The sequence below is a fragment of the Corvus kubaryi genome, unplaced genomic scaffold (genome assembly GCF_017639235.1).
Source record: "Corvus kubaryi isolate FWS band 111438036 unplaced genomic scaffold, C.kubaryi_AGA036_p1.0 37392, whole genome shotgun sequence".
Classification (NCBI taxonomy): domain Eukaryota; kingdom Metazoa; phylum Chordata; class Aves; order Passeriformes; family Corvidae; genus Corvus; species Corvus kubaryi.
The window spans coordinates 3,558,594-3,585,730 of record NW_024581131.1 but is presented as its reverse complement, the minus strand read 5'-3'; the positions used below and the strand labels follow the sequence as shown (position 1 = coordinate 3,585,730).

The following is a 27,137-nucleotide window of genomic DNA, read 5'->3' as shown; positions in this document are numbered from 1 at the left end:
CCTTTTCTTGTTGTATGAAGAAGTTTCCCACTTCTAACAGAAAGCTGACTCTTTCACTTCTCAGACAAGAAATTATTTAGCATCATGGGTCATGCCAGATATTCCTTTGCTGCTTTTTTAATGTGGGAGAAGGAGGGCAGCTGATCCCTTAGGTGACCTCTAGTGAATAGGAGTTAATTCACGTGACGTTTCTGTGCCTTTGATGTTTCCTGGGAGCATTCATTGCAGTATGGTGCCTTAAAATTAGGCAGTATTGACAGTGCTGATTTGAATCTCTCTCATCCCTCACTACACAGACTATTTGTGAGGAATATTTGCTCTTTGGGTCGGTATCCCTTAAACGCTTGGGCTTGATGCCACCTATTTTAAATACACCTGCTGCTTTTCCACCGAGGATATCCAGAGGGTTTGCAAAACCCTGTAAGAGCAAGTCAGGTTTGGATGGGAGGCAACAGAAGAGGGAAACTTCCATGTGATTCCCAAGATTTACTGTGGAGGTTTTGGCGTAATTCTTGAGGAACACCAGGTTAAAATTAAGAAATAAACATATTTGTATCACCAATGTTTCATGTGAATATTGTGACTGTCGGTTTTTACTGATTGCCACAAAGCTGTGGATCCAGTTGCTTTCCTTGATTTGTTTTTTATTTCTTGAAGATGTTCCCACTAATTTTTATGGACCAAAATTTACTTCCTTTGTGATACAAAATGTTGATATGCATTGGGACATGCAGGCTGGAATTGCAAGCACTCTTTTCATAGTCTTTTCATAGTGTTCCACTCCTGTTTGTCCTGTTTTGTTTTTAAAGGCACTAAGTGCACAAAGCAGCTAAAATATATTTTTATTTTATTTGAGAAGTCTCTCAAAGAGAAGGTGGTGAATGTTGCTGCAGGACTGAGACACGCCCTTGCTGCTACAGGTAAATTTGCCATAATTTTAACATCTTTTCAGTAACAAATGAAATGGGATTTTAATGGCTTGGGGGGAAGAGGGAGGTAAAGAGGATGAAATTTATCTAATTTACTATTTATTTTAAATATCACAGGGAAAATACACCTGAGAGTCATAGTCTGTAAGATTTTGGGATAAATTAACATGCATAGTAAACATTCTAGAAACATCTTCCTGGAAAATCATGGGGAAAAACTTTTCCAAGAACTCAGAGTGATGGTTTATTAACAAGTTAATTTTCTGGTGGATGGAAAATGTACTGATTTCTTTTCTCCTATTCTGAAACAAAACATAAAAGGAATTTTTTTCAGGAAAAAACATTTCTGATCCATCAAGTTATCTTCTTAGGATTTGAATTCTTTATGGTATGCAAAATAATTAAGGTTTGTATAAGATATTTCAAAATGGAACTGTTCCTAAAATGTGGCTTTTTTAATGATGTAATTGAAATTGACACCTGGAAAATCACAAGAATGACACGAAATATTTCACCTGCTGTTACTAGAGACTCTGGGTTTGTTTGTGGTGTAACAGTAGAAATCAAAACCTTCCTTTTGGCGTGGCTGTGTTAAAACAGAGGAAAACCAAACAATACCTGCTCTTGTATTCGGCTTAGTTTTGTGTGAACTTCAGTATGGATTCCAGGTAGTGGAGCTGAAGGTGCAAAGGAGATGCTTGGAAGAATAGTGGGATCTCTGATGCTTGTATGAATAGTGGGAATTGAGATTCCCTGTGCTGCACTGCACGAACAAATTGGCATCAAGAGAGGGAAAGGGAAGAGAAAGCACAAGAACTTTGTATCCATTCCTGAGGTACTGCAACCACGGGATTTCTGTTTCTGAGTCTCCAATAGCTTCCTACCTTCTTAGTTTTCTTGCCTGCATACTGAAACTGCAGCTGTCTGTTGCTTGTTGACTTCACCAGGGTTATATGAATGTTTTTTTGGCATAAAGATCCTTTAAAGTGTGATTTGAATCAGTGAAAATGACTTGAATGTACCGTTTGTTGATGGGTGAAGTGATTTTTCTTGGTGGTTGATGTGTTTTAATCTCTTTAATTTGTGTTTACTCCGAAAAGACAGCGGTTTGGTGCTGCAGTGGGGAACTGGGATGGCATCTCGGGCAAAGCGTGCAAGCCAAGGAAAAGCCCTCCCCGTGTTCCTGACAGCAAAGGAACCCTGTGAAGTGACAGGTAATCCAGGAATCTGCTTCCTTTGTGTGGGTGCATAGAGCAGAAATATAATTTGGAGTGGTACGTACCTTCCTTTTTATAAAGCCACGTGGAATTATAAACATGTAGTTGAGTACCTGAAGGGTGGAATGGTCATACAAGATCATAATCTGTGGGGAAAATGAGAGTCCTGCAATGTCTGTGGCCCAAAGGCAGAGCCTTTTGTTATAAAAGTCATCACCATCCTGTTACACTTGTATGCATGTCTGTGTGCAAATTGATACCTGCTGTGGAAATTTTATGCAGCTAAATTTTTTCTAGGCCTGGAAGATGTAAAGGTGAAGACAGTTGCTGCAGGCTCCTATCATTCGGTGTCCCTCACAGGTAGGCCTCAGGTACAGAGGTGAAACTCCTCATCTCACCCTTCAAAGGCTTCTCTGCTTTTGAAATCTTTATCAATTTTGGTTAAACTGGTGAAATTTGATTTGGCCTAGTTAGTGCTGGTAATTGTTTTGTAATAGTTTTGGACTCTGAGAAATTTCCTTTTGTTTTTAGAACTGGATTCATGTTTCAAGTTCTCTGAATTCTGTGGTTTTTTCCTGGGGTCAAGTGTGACTTGGCCCTTATGTAATTCAAGGTCTGGGCTCTTTACTTAATGGCTACAAACTCTGAAAGGATTTGTTGAATCACGTGGTTGGGTGAATCTCTGGAGCTGCAGCAAGGTGCCCTCTTGGATAACTGGTTACTGCTGGAACCAGTGCAGCCCTTTGCCCATGGAGAAGGGGTGTGCTGGGGGTCATCCCAGGAAAGGCAGCAGAAGCAGGAAAGCCACAGCAATGTGAGCCAATGCCTCTGCATGGGGCAGTGCTGTGCAGGGATGTGAGAAGGCCTGGAGCTGTCTGAGCTGTCTTAGGCTCCACTGTGACAGTGTGCAGATCTGTGGTGTAAGAGCACAAAGCTTATTTGAAGAGAAGGAAGTTGCTTTAATTGGTTAGGCACTTCCATAACGTCTGCCATTTGTTCTTTGATCCTTAGGCAGTGCTCCCATGCTGGAGTACTGAGTATCCAGTAATGAAAGTCTAATAAAGATTTCTTTTTATTTTGACAGATTGGGAGAAGGGAAAACAGATTAGCTTTCATGCTGTAATCTTACAGTTTTGAAGTGTGTAAAATATATTGAACCTTATGAAGACAAGTCTTTGCCAAACTTCACAGGAACAAGTTCTTAGCAAATCTGCAGCCATCTGGTACCTCTATCATCATTGAAGGAGCACTGGAGTATTTGCTTATGCTGATCTATAGAGATTTAGTTGTATGGGGAGATGTTCCAAGATGTGAACTGTATTGAATTCAGAGATGCAAAGTGTATGCGTGATTAGTGAAGACAAACTGTAAGAACAAATAAAACCTACTTTAAATAATTGGCACTCTCTATTTAGACAGTGAACAGATTATTCTTTCATGCTTTTGCTTTTTATTTAAGACAGCGGTCTATTTGGCAGCAGGGGGACCAAGACTGACAAAGTAAATGCCAAAGACTTTTATAATGTGATGCTGTTGCTGCCCTTCATCCTGCAAGATAGTTAGTACTTAAAATACTTTGTATTTTAAAGATGTTTGATATAATAAAGATACTACTGCAGGGTGTAGTATTTAAATGGGGCGTTTTTCTAGGAATGCCTTGCACTGGGGTGCAGTTTTCTTTGCCTCTGTTCCATGAGTCACCTGCTGGTGGGATATCAAGTACCTGCAGCCAGACAGATTTGGAACACACCTGTTGGTGTGGGTTGTTGCAAACATGAATGGGGGGTTCCATGGAAAAAAGGATGGTAGAGTCTACTGGTATCCAAACTGGCCTGAACCCTCCAGTGGTGAGAATATGGTGCTAAGTCTTAGTGTCTAAGTTTTTGTTCTAACCTACTCAAGAAATGAGATAAGGGGGTTGAGCATGTGCCATTTCCCAGGATAAAGCAAATACACCTTCTGTAAAAGGAGGTGACAGAGGCAGTGCATGTTGATGTGGAACAAGAATGGCCACAGTGTTTCTCTTGGTTGTGTTTCTGTCACCTCTTTTATTTTTTGCTTTCTCTCCACAAGGTGTGTGTACTTGATGCTGGGGAGAAATTTGTCAATTTTAGCAGAGAATTCAAATATTCAAACGAAACAGTTGCTTGATTTGTTTTTCCTTTTCCTTTCGGTTGTGTTGTTTTAAAGAGGAACATGGGAAGTCCTGCAGTCTCCCCCCAGTCCCACTCCTTGCCTGTTTTTCACCAGCAGTAGTATAGTGGAATTCTCCTGGCTTACTCTTCCTGTTGCTGTTACCAAACTGAGATTATTAAATATACTGTAGCTTAAGTTCTGCTTTTCGCCTCCTCCCCCGCCACCCCGAAAGATTTTCTTCTGCCATGGTGCTTGTAGTGAGCTCAGTGCTGACCTGAGACAGCCTGACCCCTTGAGTGTTGTGGATGCGTGCTCCAAACAATTCCATGTTGGAACTTAAGTGGCTTCCAGTCTTTCTGGGCCCACAATAATGTACAAGGTCATGTGTGCAAGATTTATATCTTACACTTCCAGCTTGTGCAGGCTGGCAAAGACTTCAAGGGAGGCCTGACAGCTCATGTTCTCTTAAGTGTTTTTTGTGGATTTTTTTTTTTTTTTTTTGCTGTGGAGGCCTGGAACATGGGAGGAATGGTTCTGTGCTGAAAAGATGGAACTAATGATATGTCATGTCTGCAGAAGGACACATCTGAGCAGTCACTGTGTTGGTGTCCATTGGTCATTAGGCTGTGAGCAACTCCAGCTTGCATTGATACAAAGTACTGCAGGTGTTTCTGTAAAAAGAATTATCCCTATGGTTAGAATCCTAGAGTGTGCATTGGAACAAGTGCTTGTTTTGGAAAAGGGATGTGGAAGGCAAGTGACCACTAAGAGAAGTGTCTCAGGTGTTGTCTGGTGTCGTTTTGAGGCATGATAATATTTTAATTTTGCCTTATGATGGGTAGTGCCTGCTTTAGTAGTGTGCTCCTAGCTGCACGTCCAATTCCTTTAGGAAGTGACTGTGCGAGGTGAGCCAAGGAGCACTGGACTGTCCCTGCTTTGGGGGATTTACTGAGTTTGCTCAAGCTGAAGAAGGCAGAATTGGTATGAGCAGAGCTGAGAGTCTAGCCCTTGTAGAGAGGCAGGGAGACTGCAAAGCAGAGCAGGAGCAGCCAGCCAGGCTTTGAATTACTTGCTGCAGTCCAGAAAGTTATTTACTGGGTGTAATCAAAGCTTTGGAGTGGAAATAAAAGCTGGTCTGCAAGGACAGGGTGGACTGAGAGGGACTGCTCAGTGACTGTCTCCAGGATGCTTTGATTTTCTTTTACTCTGAGAAGTTGACTACTGTGGTTATTTTTTAATAAAAATTGGTCTTTGTTATAAACATTGAGGCAGTTTGACCCAAAAGCTTTCATTGCTTTAGGGAGTCTCTGTAGCCCTCAGAAAAAAGGCTGTGTTGTTAAGGCCCTTGCAAATATTTCTGATATCCCAGTTACAGTGGTAAAGAATGGGGGGAAAAAGCGTACAGAGAGAATGCAAATTGAATGACGTGTTCTTTCTTCAGCATGGCTGAACTGAGACAGGGCCTGAATCTGGTGGTGTTAGATCCACAGCCCTTTAAACAGATTTTACTTCTCTGTCTGTTGTAGATGAAGGATGCTTGTACGTCTGGGGCAGCAACAAACATGGGCAGCTGGTGAGCAGAGACATCTTTCTGGCTGAGCCCAAGAAGATTGACACTCAGTGTTTCTCACATGAGAAGATTGGAGCAGTTTGGAGTGGCTGGACCCACCTGGTGGCACGGACAGGTAGGATATCTAAACAGCAGTAACATGTGGCACCCAAACAGTAAATTGTAAATTGTCTTCGTTGCAGGCAAGCAGTGTTCTTTCTCACTGATAGTGGCTGGACACACAGTGTTGCAGTTTCACCCATGTTCAGTTGTCTGAAGATCAGTAAACTAAAAGAAGCTGGCTTTTGTCTGTGTTTGTGGTCAAACCCAGAAAATACTTGGAAAAGACAGGTAAAAAGAGGCATCATTACACTTGAATAGCATCCCCTGAAGATGGAAACAGATTTAATGTTGAAGCTGTACTTTCCTGGGAGCCTTTGCAATGAGGACAGTGTGAAAGCTGCCACATGTGGAGAGCTGTAGGGTTAGATTCTTACCTAGGAGGAGATGAGAGGAAGGTTATGTAACAGTGATATTCATGTGTAAAGGGATGGGTGATCTGATGCAGCTCATCCGAGTGTGCAACGCAAAGGCAGGAGGGAAAGGCAGATGAGATGGAAAGGCAAGACAGGCATCTGAAGCTATTTTGTGGTGTTTGTGTTCTTTGCTTCTCCTGTTGCACAGTGTGTGGTGCCATAGTTAAGGCTAACAAGGGGGTGGGAGTCTTCCACAGAGGAAAAGGAACAGCCAGAGCTGGGATGTGTGGCTGGAAAAACAAATTGGACGTTTTCTGTTTCATAGCATTCATTGTTTGACGTCAAGGTATGTGAGAGAAATGTGTAAAAAACCTTCTTGGGTATTTACAAGAAATGTCTGAACTCTGATTTTTAGAGGATGCTACACTGAAAATTTGAAAGCTGCAATCAGTGCTATGAGCTGCTTGGAAACTTTTCAGGTGGAGTAAAAGAATTTGTCTCAAGATGTGTAGTTCTTGAATTAAGTGCTTAATGTCATCCTCACTGAACAGAAATGGTACAAAGAAGGCATTAGTCAGGATAACCTGGTTTTTAAACAGAGTCTTGTCAACTTGGTGTGCTTTCCTTCACTATTTCTTAATAGAGCATACCCACTAAATAAGGCATCCCCAAGTTTTAGCAACTTCAGTGTTTCACCTGCTTGATACTTATCTGTAGGCATTATGGACATGGACTATTGCAGTAAGTGTTTTTTTACAGCAACAACAAAAACGTGTCAAGTGACTAGCAGGGGTGTTTTGCTTGTGAATGTTTAAAAAGAAATTATATAAAAATAGGCTGACTTTCTACATCTGCATTAGAAAACTGGCTGAGTGATGCAGTGGCACAAGTTATTGCTGAAACCGTATTTTATGAATTTTGAATTTTAAGTCTCTTTGAAGAGCAATGGACCTGAACCTAAATCATCTGGAATAAGATTTTGAATGACCTTTGGCAGCCTCCAGACACCAGTCAGGATCCCGTGGGAATTTCAAGGGTTGTTCAGCTACTAGATATGGTGTGAGCTGAAGCACTTAACTCTTTCTGGGAAAATCATTTGCTGCATTAAACTTGCAGCTGAATAACTGAAAAATGCAGCCCACTTGAGAACTTTCCCTTGCATGCAGTTCCTCCCACCAGTGTTTTTACCTCCTTCTAGCAAAGGAGAAAATGCTGCTTCAGTTTCCTGGTGCTGAAGTCATAAACCAGTGATCCCCAAACATTATGGATCAGTAAAATTTTTTTTGAGCATGCGGCCCCCAGTATATTTATAGTTATTTATTTATAAATTATAGACATATAATGCTGTAATATGCAAACTATAAAGTATGTACAACAGAAATTTTACAAAGGATGAGATAGAGATAAACGCTATTTAAAATACTACTTTATTAACTTAAATAATTAGAATTGTTAATAATTTATTAATAAATTAAAATATTTATATGTTATTTTCATCCTGCCCTCCAGTGGATTGTCTTGTGAATAGCTAGGGCTGCATGCACTTCACTTTAGAGATACTGATATAAACATTTTCTGCTTGCTTTAGTGTGGGGAAAGTTAGTGGAAAGGAGGCAAAATACAGTGATTTTTGGACACATGAAAATGGAAGGAAGGGATATTGTAATATGGTGCTTCTCTGCTCATTGTGGAAGATGGGAACGTACTTTGGAAAGACATTGCAGTGTAGAGGGATTTTGCTGCATGAAAGAATGAGTAAGTTTTTTCTAATTAATAATCTCACCACAATGCAAATTTAATAATTTAAAGTTTGTTACTGTATCTGAATTCTCATGTAGTGTTTTCCACACAAGAATTTTAAGAGCCTGTTACTAATACTTAGAGTTCTGTTTGAATTTTTTTTTTCCAGAAAGTTAATCCTGGTCAGAGTAGTAATAATAAAAGACTTGTTACTGCATCTGTCTTGACAGTAACTAAAAACTTTCTCATTGGAAAGACACAGGAAGGAACTAGGTGGATAAACACTGGACACACAATGCATAAATTCACAAATTCTGCCATTTCAAAATGACATTTTGATCTTTGTCTGCCAGGTGAGCAGTGCTTGGCTGCAGAACTAATGGGAGAGTGAAAAGTAAATGAGAGAGTGATGTTGTTAAGAACAACCATCTGGAGGAATAGTTGCCAGTTTCATGGTTGCAGTGGTTTGACAATTTTAAAGTGAGTCCAAGCAAGTTATCGACTTTGTTATCAGAAAAAAGGAACACAGCATGAATATTTTTGTCTTCTGTCTTTCTCTCTTATGTAAGCTGGCCTGTTTTAAGACTTGCTTTGTTTTTCCTTCATGCTGCTGGCAAAATTTTGTACTGTAACGTAAAGCAAAACACACAACTTTTTTTCATTTTTTCCCCATTCTCTCTTTACAAGGGATTTTAATTGCACCTGAAATCACTTTAATACCTGCATCCCTTTCATATCCTACGTTCTGCCTCATTCAGCAGAGGTTTCCTGTAATTTCTTTTTAGAATTGGATCAACTCTCCTTTCATTTGCTGTGTTTGTATCGTAAAGCAGTTTGGATTCAAGACATTAATTCCTGAGAAATTAATTGCTTGACTTAAAGGTGTTAAGGAATATTTTCACGAGATGTTATGTTTTTAATCCTTACCTTTAGCTGATCCTCATCAGCTCCAATTCCTTATTCTTTTTATTATAAAGGTATCTTTTGGGGCTATTTCCACTGTACACACTCTTACTGTAAAATAACTCACAGAACCCTTCAAGGCAGACAAGTGCTTTCTTCTCCTGCCTTGATTGTTTCCTACAGAAGAGGGAAGTGCAATTAGACTGTATGGCATCACTAGTACTCTTTCAAAGTAAGTTATATTATTCTGGTAGTAGAGGTGGTCCTAGTTGATGATGGTTGGTCCAAAAAGATGAAGATTGAGAAGCTCTTTGATCAGGTCTCTGATGATAAAATACGAACTTGTTGGTGTCTTTGGTTTAGTTACTATTCTGTGTGAATGCTTGTGTCAAGTGACTCTCAGGAGTGCTTTTCATTGGTGACAGAGCAGTGCTGTTACTGCTCTGTGTGAAGGAGAGACCAGGTGTGTTCCTGTGGCCTTGGACTCCAAGTACAAGTGCTGTTCTCTTCAGACAACCACTCTGTAAAACGTTTGCTTCCTCTCCAGCAATCTGCTTAATGGCACAAGGAGCACCACTGCAGTATAGGTGATACTATTTTTTGAGTTATAATGAACAGCTGCCTTGCACTGCTCTGCTTAACAATGTCAGTTTTAATTTGTGGTCCCTCTCAAGTTAATGTGAATGCTTTGAGGGTAACTGCTGAAAGAGAGGTTATTGCTTAGGTCATTTAAAAGAGAGCTAAGCTGTGGCCTGTAATGTTGAAGATGTAAATTAGTCTACTTTGGGGAATGATAGAACCAGTCTGACTTGAAGGCAAACCTAAATATAGCAAGAGAGGTATTTTGAAGACTTAGAGGTGAATCATCAACTTCCATTCAAAACAAGATACTGTCTTTTTAACTGGGATGCCTAGTAACTAACCTTCCTTAATCTGGCCTGGTTTATTACCTGTGTATTCTCCTGAATACGTGCACTAATCTATTTGTAACATGGTGTCACATGAAGTTATGCTTTGTTTGAGCTCAGATAAAGAATTCCAAGCTCTTTCACTCAGAAAGTTACTTCAAAAATGCAGTTAAAATTGTGTTTCTGCTGCCTGTGCAAAACTGCCTACAGCTAAAAATCTTGGAAGAACAAAATGCCGTGACATAGTCTGAAGTATATTCTGAATCCTCATTCCAAATGTGCATCTGAATCTGTGCATCTTTGAATGTCCCTTGATGTCATGTCATTTAGGCCACATAAAACCACTCTGAAGTGGTCTGACATGTTAGTGACCTACATGGTAAAACAGAAACCATCTCCTGTTTTTATCTGAAGCAAATGACAGTGTGTCCCCCCAAACACCATGAGCAGAATGAGAGAATATTTCTAACGATCTTGTTTGAGTCATTAACCTTTAGCATTTCAGTCTTTCACAGAGGCTGTAGTTGCACTTCTAGGTGCCTTTTCTGATGGCAGTCACAAGCTAAAGCTATTGGGCTTTGCTGGGATGTTGTGCAGCTTGCAGGGAGGTGAAGGGGAAGGACGTGTCTGGCACCCGAGCAGCACAGCCTCAGCCCACTAGAGGTCCTTTCCAGTTTGCTCTTGAATCCAGGCTCTGCAGCCTTCCTCTGGAAAGCAAGCTTCCTCTACCTTCAATTTTTCAGCAGCTCCCTAGGACAGCAAATACTAATTTCTGTATATGTATCATATATATTTTTTTGTTTTAATGCTTGTCTCCTTTTAGACACGGTAGCCAAGAGTTTGAAACTGGAGCCCTATGTGAGGTAGCTGTATTTCATGTGGAAGGATGCTGGGTTTTGGGAGTAATACTAGAAATATTTTGGGGGAAATACTAGAAAATAGCTTAATCAAAATCTGCAAATCGATAGGTACCCCTGAACCTCTTTGAAGCAGAACTTGAGTTCAAGAAATGAGTGCTCAAAAAAGAAAAGCCTTTGTCCATCTGCCTCGGGGGTAAATTTTCAAGCTTCATGGCCTATCTTGAAGGTCCTGCATTTGATTACAAAGGGTAGAGCATGGCAAGGGGAGGGAAAGAAATCGGCAAGCTTGGGGACCAAAATTCATAAATGAACACTGGGAACTGTGGGAAATTTAGTATGCAATTATGGGATGAAAGATTCTAGATGCATATGGAAATTGCCTTGTTTTCTGTATTGTCTTCAGAGCTGTCTTCTTGTTCCATCACACATTTGTCTCATTGGTGTTTCAGCTTACACAATAATTATTTTAAGGTTGTGTTCTAGATAGCTGTAAATACCCAGAAGATTTTTGAATTTTCTTTGGCTTCATGGGCTGGCATTATTCCTTGGCTTTATTTTTAAACTTAAACAGTGAAGAGTGTGCGTGTGTCTGTGTGTTTGCTTTGTGAATTCTACACTCCTATTCGTGCTGTTCCCTGCTGGGAGTTACTTCTACATGACTTTGATAAAAGTCTTGAAGAAATTCATTCAGTGGTTTGGTCACTGAGGAGGAGGTTGGGTCCAATGGGAACTGAAGGTACATTCTGAAAGGTTATTGTCAAGTGTTGAGAGTTGTTCATATGCAAAGCTTTGTCGCAGAATCTTGTTAACATCGTCTTTTGAGTAACTGAGTTGTTTCTTCAGTCACCGTCCCTCTTTTACCTCTCCTTGTTGCTAGGAACTTCCAGTTGTACAGTAAATAGCTGTGCGTGCCATCTTACATCATTTCTGTGTGAAAAGAGAGGTGTCAGGAAGATGCTAAACTGTCACTAAGTCTGATTGAAGGTACTCATTGTAAAACAGAAACATCAGTGATTGGCATTAGGGACAAAATACTTACCTCAATATTTGAAATTCCCTTTGTGAGCTGTGACGTTACATTGGCAAATGGAGATTCAGATGGCCTGGGAAGAGTAGGATTTAAATAGATTTTTGTTAAATTTAACTCATGAGTAAAAATGAGCTTAACAGAAGGAAAACAGCTATCAAAAATTTTCCGTATCTGTTCTGCTCCTCTTACATGTGGGGCAGCCCACAGAGTGCCCTTCCCACAGCAGAAAGGGAAGATAAGGTATGTGAGGCTGGTCTGTCCTGGTTTTTCTGGCTATGGCTTCCTCTCATGTTCTTTCCTTGAAACAGGCTGCCCAGGGAAGTGGGGGAGTCACCATCTCTGGAACTATTCAAAAGCCTGTGGATATGACACCTGAGGACATGTTTTAGTGAATGTGGCTGGGTGGACAGTTGGACCTGATGATCTTTCCAACTTTAATGATTCTATGATTCTGTGATTCACACTTGCTTAGTCCTGTCCAGATGTATTTTACTAAGTACTCCATGACTGGAGGAGTTTGGAAAATGACTCAGTCATCATTCAACATTATGTTCTGGGGCTTTAGGCCACATGTGTGGAAAGAGGGACTATTATATTGAATTTCTTTCCCCCCCCCCCCCCCGCTTTTTTTTTCCTGTGTGTGTCATATCCTCTCTTTTTCTAGTGGGAACAGTGATTGTTGTGGACTTAAATATTGTAACTGTCTCAATTTGACAGAACTTTCATCTTTAAAAAGCGTTCAGAAAAAAATGCACCTTTCCAATGTGGATCTGGTATAGATTTTGTTCAAGTCATTAGTGGGTGAGATAAGGGATTCATTAAGTTCTCTAATTTTCTTTCTTTTTTTTTTTTCCCCCTTTGGTTTCTGTGGTTGGATTGCTGCAGTTTATGGCTACCCATATATTTAACAAATGTAATAAACAAGGTCAGATACACTAACGAGTATGTGCTTGTGTGCAGGAAATCTGTAAATGTGGTGTGTGTTCTGTTTTCAGTATCCTCCAGCACCAGAGCAACTGTGCAAGAGGAGCTGTAGTTTTGTGGGCTGAAAAGGGCACCTTGTTGAGCTGTTCCTTGGGGGTTTATTTTTTCTTTTTCTTTTAAAGCAAATTAAACTGTTGCAATGGTAATGATGATAATTGCATTGAATACACCTCCCCTCTCGCAACTATTGTGAAACCAGGGTACAAAGCTGATACAAATTTCCTTAAAAGAAGAGTAGTTTGACCCTAAGTGTCCCTGTCTTTCTAATTCTTCTGACTACTTGCAGCTGGAACTGCTGCCACTTGCTCTTCTGTTTGACTGTTTCTGCTTTGTTACATGTCAAACTCTTTCTCCTGAATCAAACTAAAATCATTCACATTGTACTTAGGTCTCTCAATTCACCTATTTGAAGCTGAAAAGAAGCAAAGGTAAAAGCAAGAGAAAATTCATGTTCTTGTAACTTCTGTCATAAGCTGCCTCCAAGTTCCATATTCATAGGCATTAATAGAGAAAGATCCAAATGTGGAACTCACAAGAGTGAGATCCAAATGTGGAACTCACAAGAGTGAGATCCAAATGTGGAACTCACAAGGCCACTATTGTTTGGTTGCTGCTGTGACAGACTGGGCCAGACACTATATAATTCACCTCCTTTTTGCTTCTCTACCTTTAATTCAGCTTCTAGACTCCCATACACTGTGGGTCCCAGCAGCTCGCTGCAGTGATGCTTCTTTATCAGGTCTATTATCCAGCAAAAAGAGCATGGACTGGAAGACTGGGTTAGGGGGTTCTTCCCTACACCCTCTTCCAGCTGGGAGATCTGAGTGGGGGGCAAAAAAATTACAGTTTCATTTTGGGAGTATGACACAGTTTGCATGTAGTAAAATATGACACAGTTTGCATGTAGTAAGAGGATGATGGGATTGATGGAAGTTTTGGCCACTCAAAGCTCTTAGTGTAGAGAATTGATGTGGAGCACACAACAAACGGTGAGAATTTGGTCTTCAGAATTTCTGCATTTATGCAAAATGGATATAACATGGTCTCAGACAAACAGTTGGAATCCTTAGTAAGATAGAAGTGCTTTGCACTCACTTTGTGTAGAACAAGAAGCTGGAAGAAATCATTACCTGATAGCTGAATTAATCTGCATGGTAATTTTCAAGAACAAGGTATATGTACTCTGCCCTCTTAATTTTATTGGTCTTTGAGAAGTGGCTACTGCATTTGCAAATTACTTCATTTAAAGCTATGCATTTCTAAGCTGAGCATTTTTAAGCTCAGCTTCTGAAGGCAGCTGTCTATGTGTGCACAATCTATGCATGTAAGTGCATTGATCTTATTTAACCTCAGTAGCATTATAAGGCCATTAACTACTTGTTTTCATAATCTTGAAATGACATTTCCTGTTTAGTAATTGATTATTCAGGTTTAATGCTCACTTATGAGTCTTACTATTCAAACATACTTAATGTGCTTTTTAAGAGCTTAGTGGCAGTTGAGTACTTGCGAAAAACAGTACTTTTCAGGAACTTTTTTTTTCTTAAAAAACTAGAAACAAGCAGGGAAAGAATTCTATAAAGCCTATCTAGATTGTTCCTTTCACAATTACCTTGCAGTAATTTTGAAATAAATAATTTGATATAGGATCCATGAGCTCTGTCAACAGCTGTAAATTTTCAATAACAAGTCTGTAGTCTTGTAGAATGGCTCAGATACTTGGGTAGTATGATGAGATCTGCCAAGAGAGTGTGGCTTTTATTCTCTAAAGTATTCCAGTTGTGAGGAACCACAGAACAATCTAAGACAAGTTTGTGCTAAAAAATTCCAGTTGTCCCCAGGCACTTGTAACACAGGGTTTACATTGTTTGAGTGCTAGCAATGGCTTTGTGCTGTTGCAATGTGAAGTTGTTTCTCTGCCTTACAAAGTGTATGCAGTAGGGTATTTTCTAGTTTGTGGGGTTATAATTTCTTGTGTATTTGTAAGCATTCAGCTGACTTGGCTGGATTTTTGAGTGCTCTGAAAATACCATGACTGACCATGACATCTATTTTACCATGTGAGTCTGTTAAATACACAAGTGTGGTTAGCAACTGATATCCTTTAACATTTGTTATATTTCTTAAGCAAAATCAGTGGCTTTTTTCTGTGCTGCTAGGTGACTTGATTTCCTTATATAAAGATGAATGATTTTTTAATCCGGCTCATGAAAAAACATTGCCTTGCTTATAAATATTGTTGAAATCCAAAGCTTATGATTAATTCCTCCTATGTAGTGGGAATGTATATTAATTTAGTTTAGCTTTGAATTATGTTGGTGTTGATCTCCAGTTTTTACTTTGTCAGTGTATTTTGGGTACTTATTTTCTTTCAAGATGATATGCATGGAAGTGCAGACCATGAGAGCACAACAGCCAAGATTAACCTTCTACCTTGAGAACACGCAACCAGAAGCTACAGGGCCAAGCCAATAAGTTTGAGGAAGTCCAGGGAATGGGAACAGCTGTCAGTAAGCACTGGGTGTATCTGCTCAGAGGGGCATGATCTAGAGCTGGCCTTCAGCTCCTGGTAGTAAGTGAGGCTCAGTCTCCATGGCACTGAGGAGCAAACAGATTATTCCTACCCCATGGAAAATTTTGCAGGGGTGTTTGCAAACTGTTTCACATGCCTTTGTTGTTTTTTAAGCCCTCTTCTATGTAGGAAGGGAAGGAGCTACTTCAAGCCTGGTTTGTGGTGTGGTAGTTGAAACTCAGGGTGAACTCCCTCTGTTTTTGTAGTTCCTATTTGGACTTCACTGTCTCTTAGTGTTGCTACATATACTCAGTATGGATCCCAAACAAGTGAGACTGAGCTGTGCAGATGAAGGGGAGTTAACATTTTCTGTGTTGCTTAGGATACACTTTAGGTTTTTGGGATGTTCTGCTGGATTTAAGGGCTTGTGTGGTTCAGGTCTGCTTTCTTCTCTACCCAGAGAATTATGTATTATGTATTATGGGGCCCACAGTATGTAATAAGAATAAAATAATCACAATGGTTTGTTTTTTGGGGACAAAGACATGGATGAATAGAAGGTATTAGAATCTGATTCATGCAGGAGAGAAACCCTAGGAGAGGAGGGTGGTGGGATTTCCTTAGGTGACTCATTCTCTGTTTTAGTCAGTATCACTTAACTAAAAGAAAAAAATCTGAAAAACACTGTATAGTCAAAGATCTATTCAGGGACAGTGCTTTATGTCAGTTTTGCTAATACCTTCTTATCGTGAATATAGGAAATCTTATTTTTCTAGAATTTCCAGAAATTTATCTTTACAAAGCTGCCCAAAATACAGGTACAGAAACTCCTCTAGGAGTATGTTTTCCTACTTGTCCTTTCCACCCCAAAATAGAAAGCAAACTGAAAATCAGTTTGGCATTTCTCATCTTGAATTTTGGATCTTGTAGCTGATGGGTATTTTGTAGGAATTTGCCTGTACACACATTTCAGGCTTGTGCCTGCTAATGACACAGCTGCCTGGAGCTGAAGCTGTTCAATGAAGAGAAAATGGACAATAAAACATCCAGAAGTGAGGATCAGGCTGTGGGGACAATAAAAAGGTGGCAGTGTGGATTACTGGATGTTCATGAGGGTTGAAGAATCATCCTGACAAGTCACGCAGTACAAAGGAGGGTGTTAAATCCATTTTTGTCTCCTCTTGCTTGTTCACTTTGCTAGAGACAGAACACACAACACCAAAGAAGCCCCAAGACGCTGTGGCCATGCACACAGGTAGAAGCTGATAGTTGAAATACAACAAACTTCTGCTGTGTCTGATTTAAAAATCTGGGTAGTTATTTAGAATTCCTCTAGTTCACCAGAGCATTATTCAAACAAAGTTCGTGAAAACCTGGCCACCTGTTTTAGCACAGGAGAAAACTCACGGTTTCTTCAGAAGCTGCCCTATCTCCCTGTCATCTGTGAAGCATGAATAGGAGGATACTGCTTCTTTTGATCAATATCCATTGTAACATCAGAGAAAAGAAGGTATTGAAAAAACAGGAGCTTTTTGTTCTTCATTGCTGTCCCTCCCTTACTCCTAATGAAAAAAGTCCTCTTTTTTCTCCCCTCTCTCACCTTAAAACCTAAACCCCTCTTAGTAACAGGCAGCATAGCACATCAATACTTACATTACTGCCCTGTTCATACACACACTTAGGTAATTCTTAAACATAGATGTGCTGGCCCTGCAAGGAGGTACAGATGTTGTAGCTGTGTAGAGGTGGTTGTGGACAGCTGTTGCTTCACTGGGTGAGCATCAGAAGTAAATCTCACCCAGCATCATTCCCTCTTGGCTGGGAATTTCAGATTCCCTTACAGGATGGACTTGCATTGCAGTCATTGGTAACATTTCTAAAATGTTTCTAAATTTTTAGACTCGCCCGTGCTCTGTGCCTGTGGCTCTGAAATGCTGAAAATACCTCACAATGTTAAGAGACATAGACACGGTCTCTTAGTATGTGAGTTCTAATGAGTTAGAGATCTGAGCTGGAACAAGGAGTTGAAGGGAACTCTGCTAGCTGGATAGTGTCCCCTTATATATGATGGATTTTTTCAGGGCATAAGTGGCATTTGGATACTTTCACCATTAGGCAACCATTTACACCCTTGTCCACTCTCTCCCTGCACTCTCCTCGATGTTAAGCACCTTGCCATACATAGGTGGAATCTTGTGTTGTGGTTTTTTATTTCTTCCTGCACCCCCTTGCCCAACTCTTAAACTTTCTTGTGGGTGGAGGGAGAAATTGGGATGATATTCCAGAGAGAATACATCACCTTATTGCTCATTATTCATCTCTTGACTTCAAAGGGTATGAATTTTCCTTCCCATCCTCTTTTAGACTGTTTTGTTCCCCCTGTCAGCGGGAACACTGCTCGTTATTTGAGGTGCACAGCCCACTCTTAGGCAATTGTAGTAGCTCTTCTAATGATTCTGACTCCTAACAAGGCGGGTGATCTCCTGGGAGGCTCTGGAGGTGCCATTGTTGGATTTGTGGTACTGTTCTGTTCTTTGTACTTTATTTCTTCAGAACAGCGCATAGTTAGGGTTGAACTCCATTGGATGTAGAACTCAGCTGCTTCTGGAGTGACTGAGGAAGTTCAAGCCACTTAGCAAATCCCAGGATTGCTATTCTAACACTTTATTTCTGTAATGCTTTCTATTTCTTTGTAGATGTTGTGCCTTTTCAGAATCATGCATGTCTGAGGCTTGTTATCTAGTGAAATCTCTTGTGCAACTGGTCTCTGATTATTGGGAACGCATCGTGTGGACAGCAGTGAAAAAGCCCAGTTCTCCTTCAGGCTGCCATTCCAAAGCAATTCTGTTGCTATTTCTGTGCCTGCCTTTCCACAGCACGCCCTAGAGTCTTTTAACAAGGTAAATATTAGCACTGGGAACTTAATTACCTTCCCTTTGTTTATCTCTTGTAGACACATACCGGTTCCTTCTGAGGCTCAGATGCGATGGGATATTGAGAGTAGCAGGCTTGCTTGCTTTCTCCAAATTAGGCAGATTCACAAATGTTTGCAACACTGGAGCTAGAGGGAATGCTTTTCATGAAATTATCTAGAAAATATGCCTGTGTTGTAACTTGTAATCTCTGAATAAGATTTTCTGTAGTACGGTACTGCGTTAAGTCTAATGAAACAGGACCTGGACCTTGCCTCAAAGGGGATAAAGACCTAAGCAGTCCTTTTATAGACAAAAGATTAGGAAATCAGACACAATAAAATAATTGGAAACAAATAAAAGCACATGCAGCATATTATTATACTTCAAGGGTGTTGTTTTTCCAGAATGGTGTGCAGAAAGAACTGAATGTCTATTCAGTTTTCTGGGGAATGTTAGAAGAAGAGATGCTCAGCTGCAGAAGGAAGGAAATTCCAGGTTAGAGAGGCCTGTATGGAAGGAAGCATGTAACAGTGCAGAAGGGCATGGAGATATAAATATAGAATGTCAGTAAAAGTGTATGACTCATACTGCTGTAGTAGCATAGTGCAGAATTTATTTGCAGAAGTACTGAACAAAAACCCTATGGTATACTATGGTGCATTTGCAGATAGTTTTCCATAGCTGGTTAATGTTTTATGCATCTTGCTTTTTTGGAGACATCACCAAATTGTGCTTTGATTTTCTTTTATTTCCTTCTTTTTGTTAGGACTTTGTTTTTAGTTGAAGAGTTAAGTCCTCTATTGAACCTTGAATGCAGCAGTTCTGTTTGCTGGGTAGAGATGAGTTAGATTTGTTTTTAATCATGTAACTAAATTTAGCCAGCAATCTGCATTTTAAGGCATTGCTATTAAAAGACTAAAAGTGAGATATGTATCGTAGTTTGAATTTAAAATAAGCGAGAGGCACAGCTGGTGAGGCAGTCATGACTCTCTAATCATGAGTGGAGGTAAACAAGGAGGGAATTTTCTCACCTTGCAGGATGAATGCAAAGTCTGTTAGGTGCTTTAAAATCTACCTTTGCCCCCAGCTGCCTTCCCCAGCTTTGTTTCATGGTTGCATGGATTTCATGATGTTCCCCTCCCATTTTCTTTTTTCAGCCAAGATCATATATCTGTTTGATGTCAGCAGTATGAACACAACTTCACATGCATTTAAATGGTAACATTTTAGTTTCTCCTGTGGTTTATCCAGAGCTTTGTGCGGTACTTCATGTTTCCAGTCTCTCCTCTAAAAGGAAAAGGGTTTTTATCCCATCTAAAACCTGAACCAGAGACAGGGCTTCCAAGGCAACTGGAAAGTCCTGGAATTTGCCATATTGAGAGTTATTGTTCAGTCTTTCAAAGCAGTGAAGCATGCTGCTTAAGTTTGTGAATAATCCCATTAACTGAGCATTGCCTATCTTGAGACGTGACTTGGTCTAACAATGGAATGGAGGAGTATGCCTGGTTTTTAACGAATGAAGGTCAAAGCTGTTTAGATGTTTAAAGATGTCCAAAGTGCTGGTAAATATGGATCTGTTGGTAAAGTGCATGCCAAACTTAGCATGTCATGGAAATTGCAAGCTATGTCTAGTCTGTCATATGGAATATTAAATTGATTTAATACAGCACTGCCTTTAGCAATATTTGTTGTAGCCAAGCTCCCATTTCCCAAGGCTATTTTTCAGCCCGATCAATTCCTTGGCTTAGTTTACCTTCCCAGTCACAATTAATTCAAGCACAGTGAATGCAGGTGGCCTAGTGGGGAGAAAACTGTTTGGGTCCAAAGTTTCTTGGTGTAAACTATTGCCTAAGGAACTCTCGCTCTGTGCTCTGAACATTTTAGTCTGTTTTAAAGACTGTCATGGTCTTGGTGCCTTCTCTTGGTGAGTTTCACACATCCTCAAAGCTTCACCTGCTTAGCTGAGTATTTTCCATTATATTATGTGTTCATACAAGTCCTTGGGTGTTCAATATTTTGATATCTCCAGAAGGCTCTGAAAGAAGACTGGATGATTTTCTCCTTTTTCTCTTTTTTTTTTTCCTTAGCAGTAGGAATGGGTCACAGTGAGAACCCAGTTGTTTGCTGAATCACAGATGAGCCTCTGCTTGTAGTGGTGTGAAATCCCTTGTTGATTTGTCTTGCCCACATGCCTGTGATTAAATTTGATCACCAGGTTTGGGAACATCTGATGTAGCTTGGAATGGCAGGAATCTCTGGCCCACTTGATGAGTATAGGAGTTCTCACTGGCAAATCCATAGCTGTTGCAGGAGCACTGGTGATGCCCTTATGGTTCTCTTCCTGTGGCACTTGTGGCCTTTTGTTGCAGGTTTAGATCTCTTCACAGAGTGCTTGGAAACCCCTGTGAACTGCAGCTTGTTGTGTGGATGCTCTGTGGGCTGTTCTGAACCTGTGTATTGCAGCCTGTGACTGCAGAAGGCTGAAAGTGGCAATGGAAATATCTCTAGTTTTCTGTTGCTGTCATCCCTGAAATGCTTTTGCTGCTTTGTTTGAGCTTTCCTGATGATGCATGACCTCAATACTGTGCAAAGATTTGTGTTTTAGTCATACATTCTTAACAGCTGTTATGAATGAATATGGAAAAAAGTTCAGGAGTGCGCCCTATTACATGAAGCTGCAGAAGTTTGTAAGGAGGTCATGGAGAGGAGATGTGTGAAGGGATGTGGACATCTCTGGTACACTGAACTCTTGTATAAGAGAATCATTTAAACCTTTCTCAGGACAGATAACTCTGCTTTGCACGGAGACCACGCACAGGTACAGGTGTTAGGCTGCAGGTGTGGGGGTGCCTGCTTTCCAGCTGCTGAATTAACGCAGTCTTCAGCCAAGAAGGAATTAAGGGTGGATGGATGAATGTTTTTCTGTTAGGTTGCCCTGCACAAGGGCTGTTTCTCGGTAGATGAGGAAGTTTCTCAGAATGGTTGAAGGACATCAGTGATTTTCTGAAGGACAGCAGAGATCTGTAGATGTGGGAGAAGTGTTGCTCTGTGTAGGGCAGGGAGGAGGCAAGAGGCAGCCTCTAAATGTCAATTTTTAATGCCTGCTCCTGCGAATTTTCATGTGAAAGGAGGCATTAGGAATTTTATATAGAACTTCATATTTCAAGTCTGAGATTAAGCATTCAGTGCAAATATCCAGAGTTCATTTGAAAAGTAATCATTAATGCAGCCATGAACTGAGATAGCCTAGATGAACTCTTTTCATCTAGCATTTATGAAGGATAGTTCAAAGCTTGCCTGGGTACTAAATAGAGACTTCAAGGAGATAACACTAGTGCATGATATTACCTTAAAACAGGAAAATTGATATAAAGATAAATTTGAGTCTAGTGAAAATAAGTAAATTTTAATGTGCCTATTTGTCTGTTCTGTTTTACTGAGAAACAATCAACCTGTTTTTAAAACTAACGTACTTATTTTTTTTATTGCTAATTCTTTCCACTTATATGGCTGAGCAGATTGATTAAAAAAAGTGCTAAAAGGGAAAAATGACATGCTCTACAGCCTCTGTAGCAGCATAAAACAGCACAGGAAAAGCCACACTGTCAGGCAGGAAGCAACTAGAAGTGCTTTATGCAGTGTTGCTGGATTTGCAGTACTCTGAAGGCTGTGAACTTGTAATTTTGAGGACATTCTCAACTGTCTGTGCTTTGTTATACCTGAGGGCAGAAGGATGATGTGAAGAAAATGCAGAGGAACCTTTCAGAGAGTGGTTTGTATTCAAGTCCTTGAATATGTATGTACCTTCATCTGTATTCTGTGAGGGACGTGAGCATGTGTTTTGGGTGATTTGCTGCTGTGTGTACACTGATGCAGACTGCTGTGTCTACAGTTCAAAGAGCACGAGCAAACCAGATCTGCATGATCATGTAGAATCTCAAACAATGTAGCATACTGTTGTTTGTGTTGTTTACTTAAGGAGCTGTTAGAAAGTTTTTCTTAAAAATCATCTCCCCTTTGTCTTTTTTTTTTTTTTTTTCCAGCTTTCTGACCTCCTGTACTGTGTGGTTCATTCAGGCTGTAAACTGGAATAACACAGGGTGCATGGATTTATATTTCTTACTCATTAATTTCAAATGGTGTTGAACCCTCTGGACTTTATTTTGATGTAGCATTTGCCTGGTGAAAAAATGAACAGTTGGTACACAGTCATCTGGGACAATGTGGATGTTCACAGTAGAGGAGTTGAAGTGCCTTTTGGAATTGGAGCCTCCATGCTCAGAACATGGCAAGATCCAGGTCTTAGGAAGCATTGTTAGTATCTCAGAAGGACTGGAAGAGCTTTGCAATACTATACACTTCTTTCTTTTATGCAAGTTGTAGAGATAACTCCTGCCTTTTGTGTGCCCTCTTCCTGCATAGAGTCTGGTATGAAATATCACATTGTCTGATGTCTCAGCCACTTCCATGGCTGATGTACTCTGGCCAGTAGACTCATCACTGTGTATGTTTTCTTGGCTTCTAATTAAAATCTGTCCTAGTCTAATATTAGACCAACACTCCTTGTTATATCACCCTTCATTCTTAAGTAATTCATCCTGCAACCTCCTTACTCTGTATGACTAATGTCTTTTTCTCAAATATTCTTAGAACATTTTAAAATACCATCTATTTTATAAGCAGCACAGTAGCAATATCTCTCATTACAATTGCTCAATGCTTTCTGTCATAGCTCAGTGCTTTCTTTTCCTGAGGATTTTGACGAGACTTTAACCTTTGGCGGAATTTTCCATGCATTGGTGTTTGCCTCAGCCTGAAATTTCCACTTGAGACTGGGGTTTTTTTGTTTGTTTGCTGAAAGCATAATCAGTATTTCATAGAAAAGGCACATCTAAATCAGCTTCTGTTAGTTTCTCTCACAGAAAAGACAGATTTATGTACTTTGGGGTTTTTTGGTTTTTCTAAAGGACCCCTAGGCAGATGTTTTTTGGCTGAAAAATAGAAATGATTGACTATTAGCAGGAGTCTGAGCATGGAATGGGGAATGCTCAGCAAACAGGAACAAGTGTGGAGAAGGAATGTCTCTCAATAAGTACTGAGAACTGCATTGATGAGCAGTGAGAAGGAACTGGTTGCTTAACTAATCTTAACTAAACTAATTCTTAAATTCTTCCTAAAAGCAAAAATTAATTTATCTGGCTATAATATTTTTTAATTATTGTTCTCCATGCTTGAGTACTAATAACCACCTGAAACTAGTTTCCCTTATTGTGGCAAAAAAGAAAAAGTTAATTGCAGTGGTCTGTGTTTGTAATTGGAAACACTTTACATTCACATTTTACAGAAACAGTTTACATTCTCCTAAGGGTTCTGTTTGGTTTTGCATGGTAAGTGTTTCTTTGCTGGCTTGTCAAGTGAAAGAAAATAGAATCTGTGGAAGGTGTTTTGTTGAAGCTAAGCATTGTTGCTGTTTTAATCTTCCATATATGCTTGCAGTTCTCAGTTCCACTGGAGTAGTACCCTGATGGGAGGGTGCAAAGGGTTCATTTTTTTTACGTGAGTGGCTGGTGTTTCTTTTTCATGTCTGGGTCCAGACAGAGCATCAGATTTGTTTGAGGAAGGAGTTTTTTCCCCCAAAAGGTAGAGTTGAGAGAAACCGTTGTTGCCTCTTTGTAAGGATGGTGCTGCAGACTGTGTGTGAGGATCTGGGTCTGTATTATCAATTCAAAGCTTTCCTTTTCAGAGGCCTTGCAGCTTGCTGATGTTTTTGCCTGTGGCACTTGATACTTCTGGCTTCTGAGAGCTGAAATGCTTTAATTCAGCTGTAGTCCTTGGGATCAATACAGCAATGTCTGGGTAGGGCTTGAGAGCCTGTGGTATATTAATGATCTAACTAGATGTTACAGAAATTCTTTCTGGCTTTAGATTTCATAAAACTCAGTTTCAGTTCCTGTAGTTAATATAAAATAGAGCAGCCTGCCTATCCTTTCCCAGTCCACTAACAGGGTTCTGTAGAAGTGCAGTAACCTGGTCTGATGTAAAAGCCTGAAGCTTAGTCTATATTTAAATTTGCTATGTTCATTTTTGCAGCTGCAGATGTTTTTAGCAGAGATCTATATAAATTGCAAAGTAAATATGCTAACTTCAGAACAAGCATGTTTTTTAAACCTCAAACTGTCTTCCTAATCTAAGATACACTTGTAGTTCTCTTAATGAAATTTATTTTTATCCTTTAACCTAACAAAATGTAGTTACTATGTTAAAAGACCTCACTTGTATTGAATGTAATATATGACCATTTCCAGCTTTTCCCTGAACTGCTAGGAAGCTGCAAAGGAGGAAAAGCTTTGTGCCCTTGAGAGAGAATGACAACTAATTTTATCACTTAATTATTTTAGGGGAAACATTATCAGGGAACTGAGAGAATGCATCTGAAAAACTTGCAGTGATTGGAGTGAAAGATACCACTGCCAGCAGATTTCCAAGGAAAATGCATGTACTTCTCCTATAAATGAACTGAGGTTTCCAGTTTATTTACAAAATGCATTATCACCTTAAACTCCACAAACCAGCCGTGCCCACCTGTGTCCCTTTCAAGACAGTTTAGCAGCACCCTAAGGAAAAGGGAGGTGTTCAGATTGCCAAGGGTTTGTGTTCTGGCATCTGTTTAGAAAAGCCCCAGGCGTCACCTTTGGGTGGTGTGACCATACCCCCTGTGCCCGACCCCTCAGTGGGGTGTGCATGACTGACAGTGAGAGGTGTGTGTTCAAGCTGACTCGCTGGACTGGATGGTATTTTCCCCAGATCCCCATCTTCTGGCCTACAAACTTGACTTGAGTTCAGCTCCAGAGAGCAGTTTGAGGCTTGGCTGAAGCATGTACATAACTCAAGGTCATTGCAGGTTTCTTTCTGGGCTGGAATGTGGGTTGATGCTTCTAGTTAAAACCAAGTTGAGGGCTTTAACTTATGCTGTGTGTATATAACTTTTTTAATTGGAAGCCCAGAAGGGGCAGCTTTTCATGGCTTACCTTCAGGGATCTAGTCACTTCATTAAGAAAATAAAGCTGTTACTTTGTATGTTTGTTTGGGTTTTTTTTTTTAAATTCAAGGAAAGCAAAGGTAAGAAGCATTGCTTTATGGATGCTGTCCCTACTGGAGAGTGGTGTTTTGGGCGTCAGTCCTGCAGCAGTGAACTTGGTAAAATAACCCTTGGAGAGAAGGGTGAGCCATATCGTGCTGATTTCATTTAAAGTTACCTTTCCTTGGCCAAAGTGTGATCCCTGTGAAAACAAACCAGTGCATTTCCAATGCTTAGTGGCAGCTGTGCTGGTGTTCCTGCCTAACCAGCTGTCTCCTGAGGGCTATTGCTCTGCTAACAATAGTAGTGACAGAAGATAACTTCTATCAGGAAAACATAAACCCTGTTCAATGCAGGTCATGCAATGAATTGTCTATGGCAAAGAATGGGAATAGGAAATAATTATCTTTTCTATAATCTTTTATGTGTCAGAATAAGTGGTTTTGTGTGTGCTTCTCTTAACCTAAAATACGTCATTTGTATAACCAAAGTGTGTTTATTGTATGCAGAATATCCAGGTTATGCAGCTTTACTGACATGGTTTTATTTACAGCCCAGGCCACCATCTAGATGTTATTCTGCTAGAAAACAAGTTAATGAAGAATGAGTAGCTACATAGAAGTATAACATAATATCTTGAGCTAGTTTTTAATGTTTTTTTTTTTTTCCTTCTGTTCCCAGAAATAAGTTTTCACCAAGCTTTTGAAGCTGTAGATAAGATGCATTAAAAAGTTCTGGTATTGAATTGGCACCCACATGTTTCAGGAACTTGGTGAATAAGTAATGTTGAAATGTGTTTTGTGTTTAGAAGCTGGCAAGGTGTTCACCTGGGGCAGAGCGGACTACAGACAGCTTGGAAGGCACGCGGTGGTTCCCGGTGGGCAGCAGAGCACGGCCTCTGAGCACTGCTTGGAGCTGTTGTGTAACATCCCTGTTTCGGTTCCTTGCCTAAATGGAGCATTTCAGGTAAAGAAGAAAATTACCATTTCCACTCCCCCCCCCCTTTTTTTTTTTGGTGCATTAAAATAATCAGAACAGTGTCCTGATAGAACCCTTCCAAATGCTGCAGCACAAGCCCTTGCTTGCTCTTCCTGTAAGCTCAGAAATTAATAAGATTCAATTATTTCTTTTAAAAGGCTTTTGCATTCAGGAACTGATTTTTTCCTTGGTGGAATCAGCTTTACCATTAGCAAAAGATTCTAAGTTCTCTCAAGTATCAATGTGTGCAGGTGTAAGTTGTGCCTGCAGTGCAGCCGAACAGAGGAGGTGGGACTTTGCCCGGGTGCGGCACTACTTCTGTCTGAAACTCCAGACCAGCACCCCCCAAATCACAACTGGTGGTCCCTCTGATCCAGGGGGCAGGCTTGCACAGCCATATAAACAGTTCTGGCTTGTACTGCAGCTGAGGAGAATGGAAATTCCCAGTACTGTGGGGGCAGGAACAAAAAGCTGTGATGTGTTTGAGACATGTAATTGACTCATCCAGAACGTCTGCCCACCATGCTTACTCTTGACCTCTTGTGCTCCTTGAGAAGTCTCCAGTTTGAGTTGTAGGGTGAGTGAAGAAGGGGACATGTTCAGGAAAGCTGAGATGGGAGAACAGGTGGCAGAAGGTGGACTTTGTTAAAGGTGCAGCCTTGTTGGCTTAAAATCAGATTAATGGTCTGTCCAGGTGCCACTCTCAGAGCGTAGTTATCCAGGGCATTAAACTTTAGCAAGGCATAAAGAGAACCTGTGAAACTTCTGACGAGTGGCCTTGTTCTAAAAAAGGTTACAAGCAACCAACCAACCTAAAAGTTCTCCAGCCACATGGCCCAAGTTGCAGAGGGCAAAGGCAGGGACAGGGAGAGTGAAGCACTGCTTACTCCTGGAGAAGATCAGGTTTGAGACCATTTAAGGA

General features: G+C 40.3%; 1 protein-coding gene across 7 annotated transcripts in view; it reads left to right on the top strand.

Annotated features, from left to right (window-relative positions):
- Positions 1–27,137, top strand: part of SERGEF (secretion regulating guanine nucleotide exchange factor) — a 142,090-nt gene that overhangs the window by 4,454 nt on the left and 110,499 nt on the right. For 6 of the 7 annotated variants that reach the window (XR_006017820.1, XR_006017821.1, XR_006017819.1 and 3 more), the window contains exons 5-9: positions 857–920; positions 2,030–2,143; positions 2,444–2,506; positions 5,809–5,967; positions 26,046–26,203. Coding sequence is in view for 3 of the 7 variants with exons in the window: in XM_042038760.1 (XP_041894694.1) it covers positions 857–920; positions 2,030–2,143; positions 2,444–2,506; positions 5,809–5,967; positions 26,046–26,203 (558 nt within the window). In the remaining 4 variants the exon portion in view is untranslated. The remainder of the gene's footprint in view (positions 1–856; positions 921–2,029; positions 2,144–2,443; positions 2,507–5,808; positions 5,968–26,045; positions 26,204–27,137) is intronic. The other variant, XM_042038759.1, reaches the window with a different exon arrangement.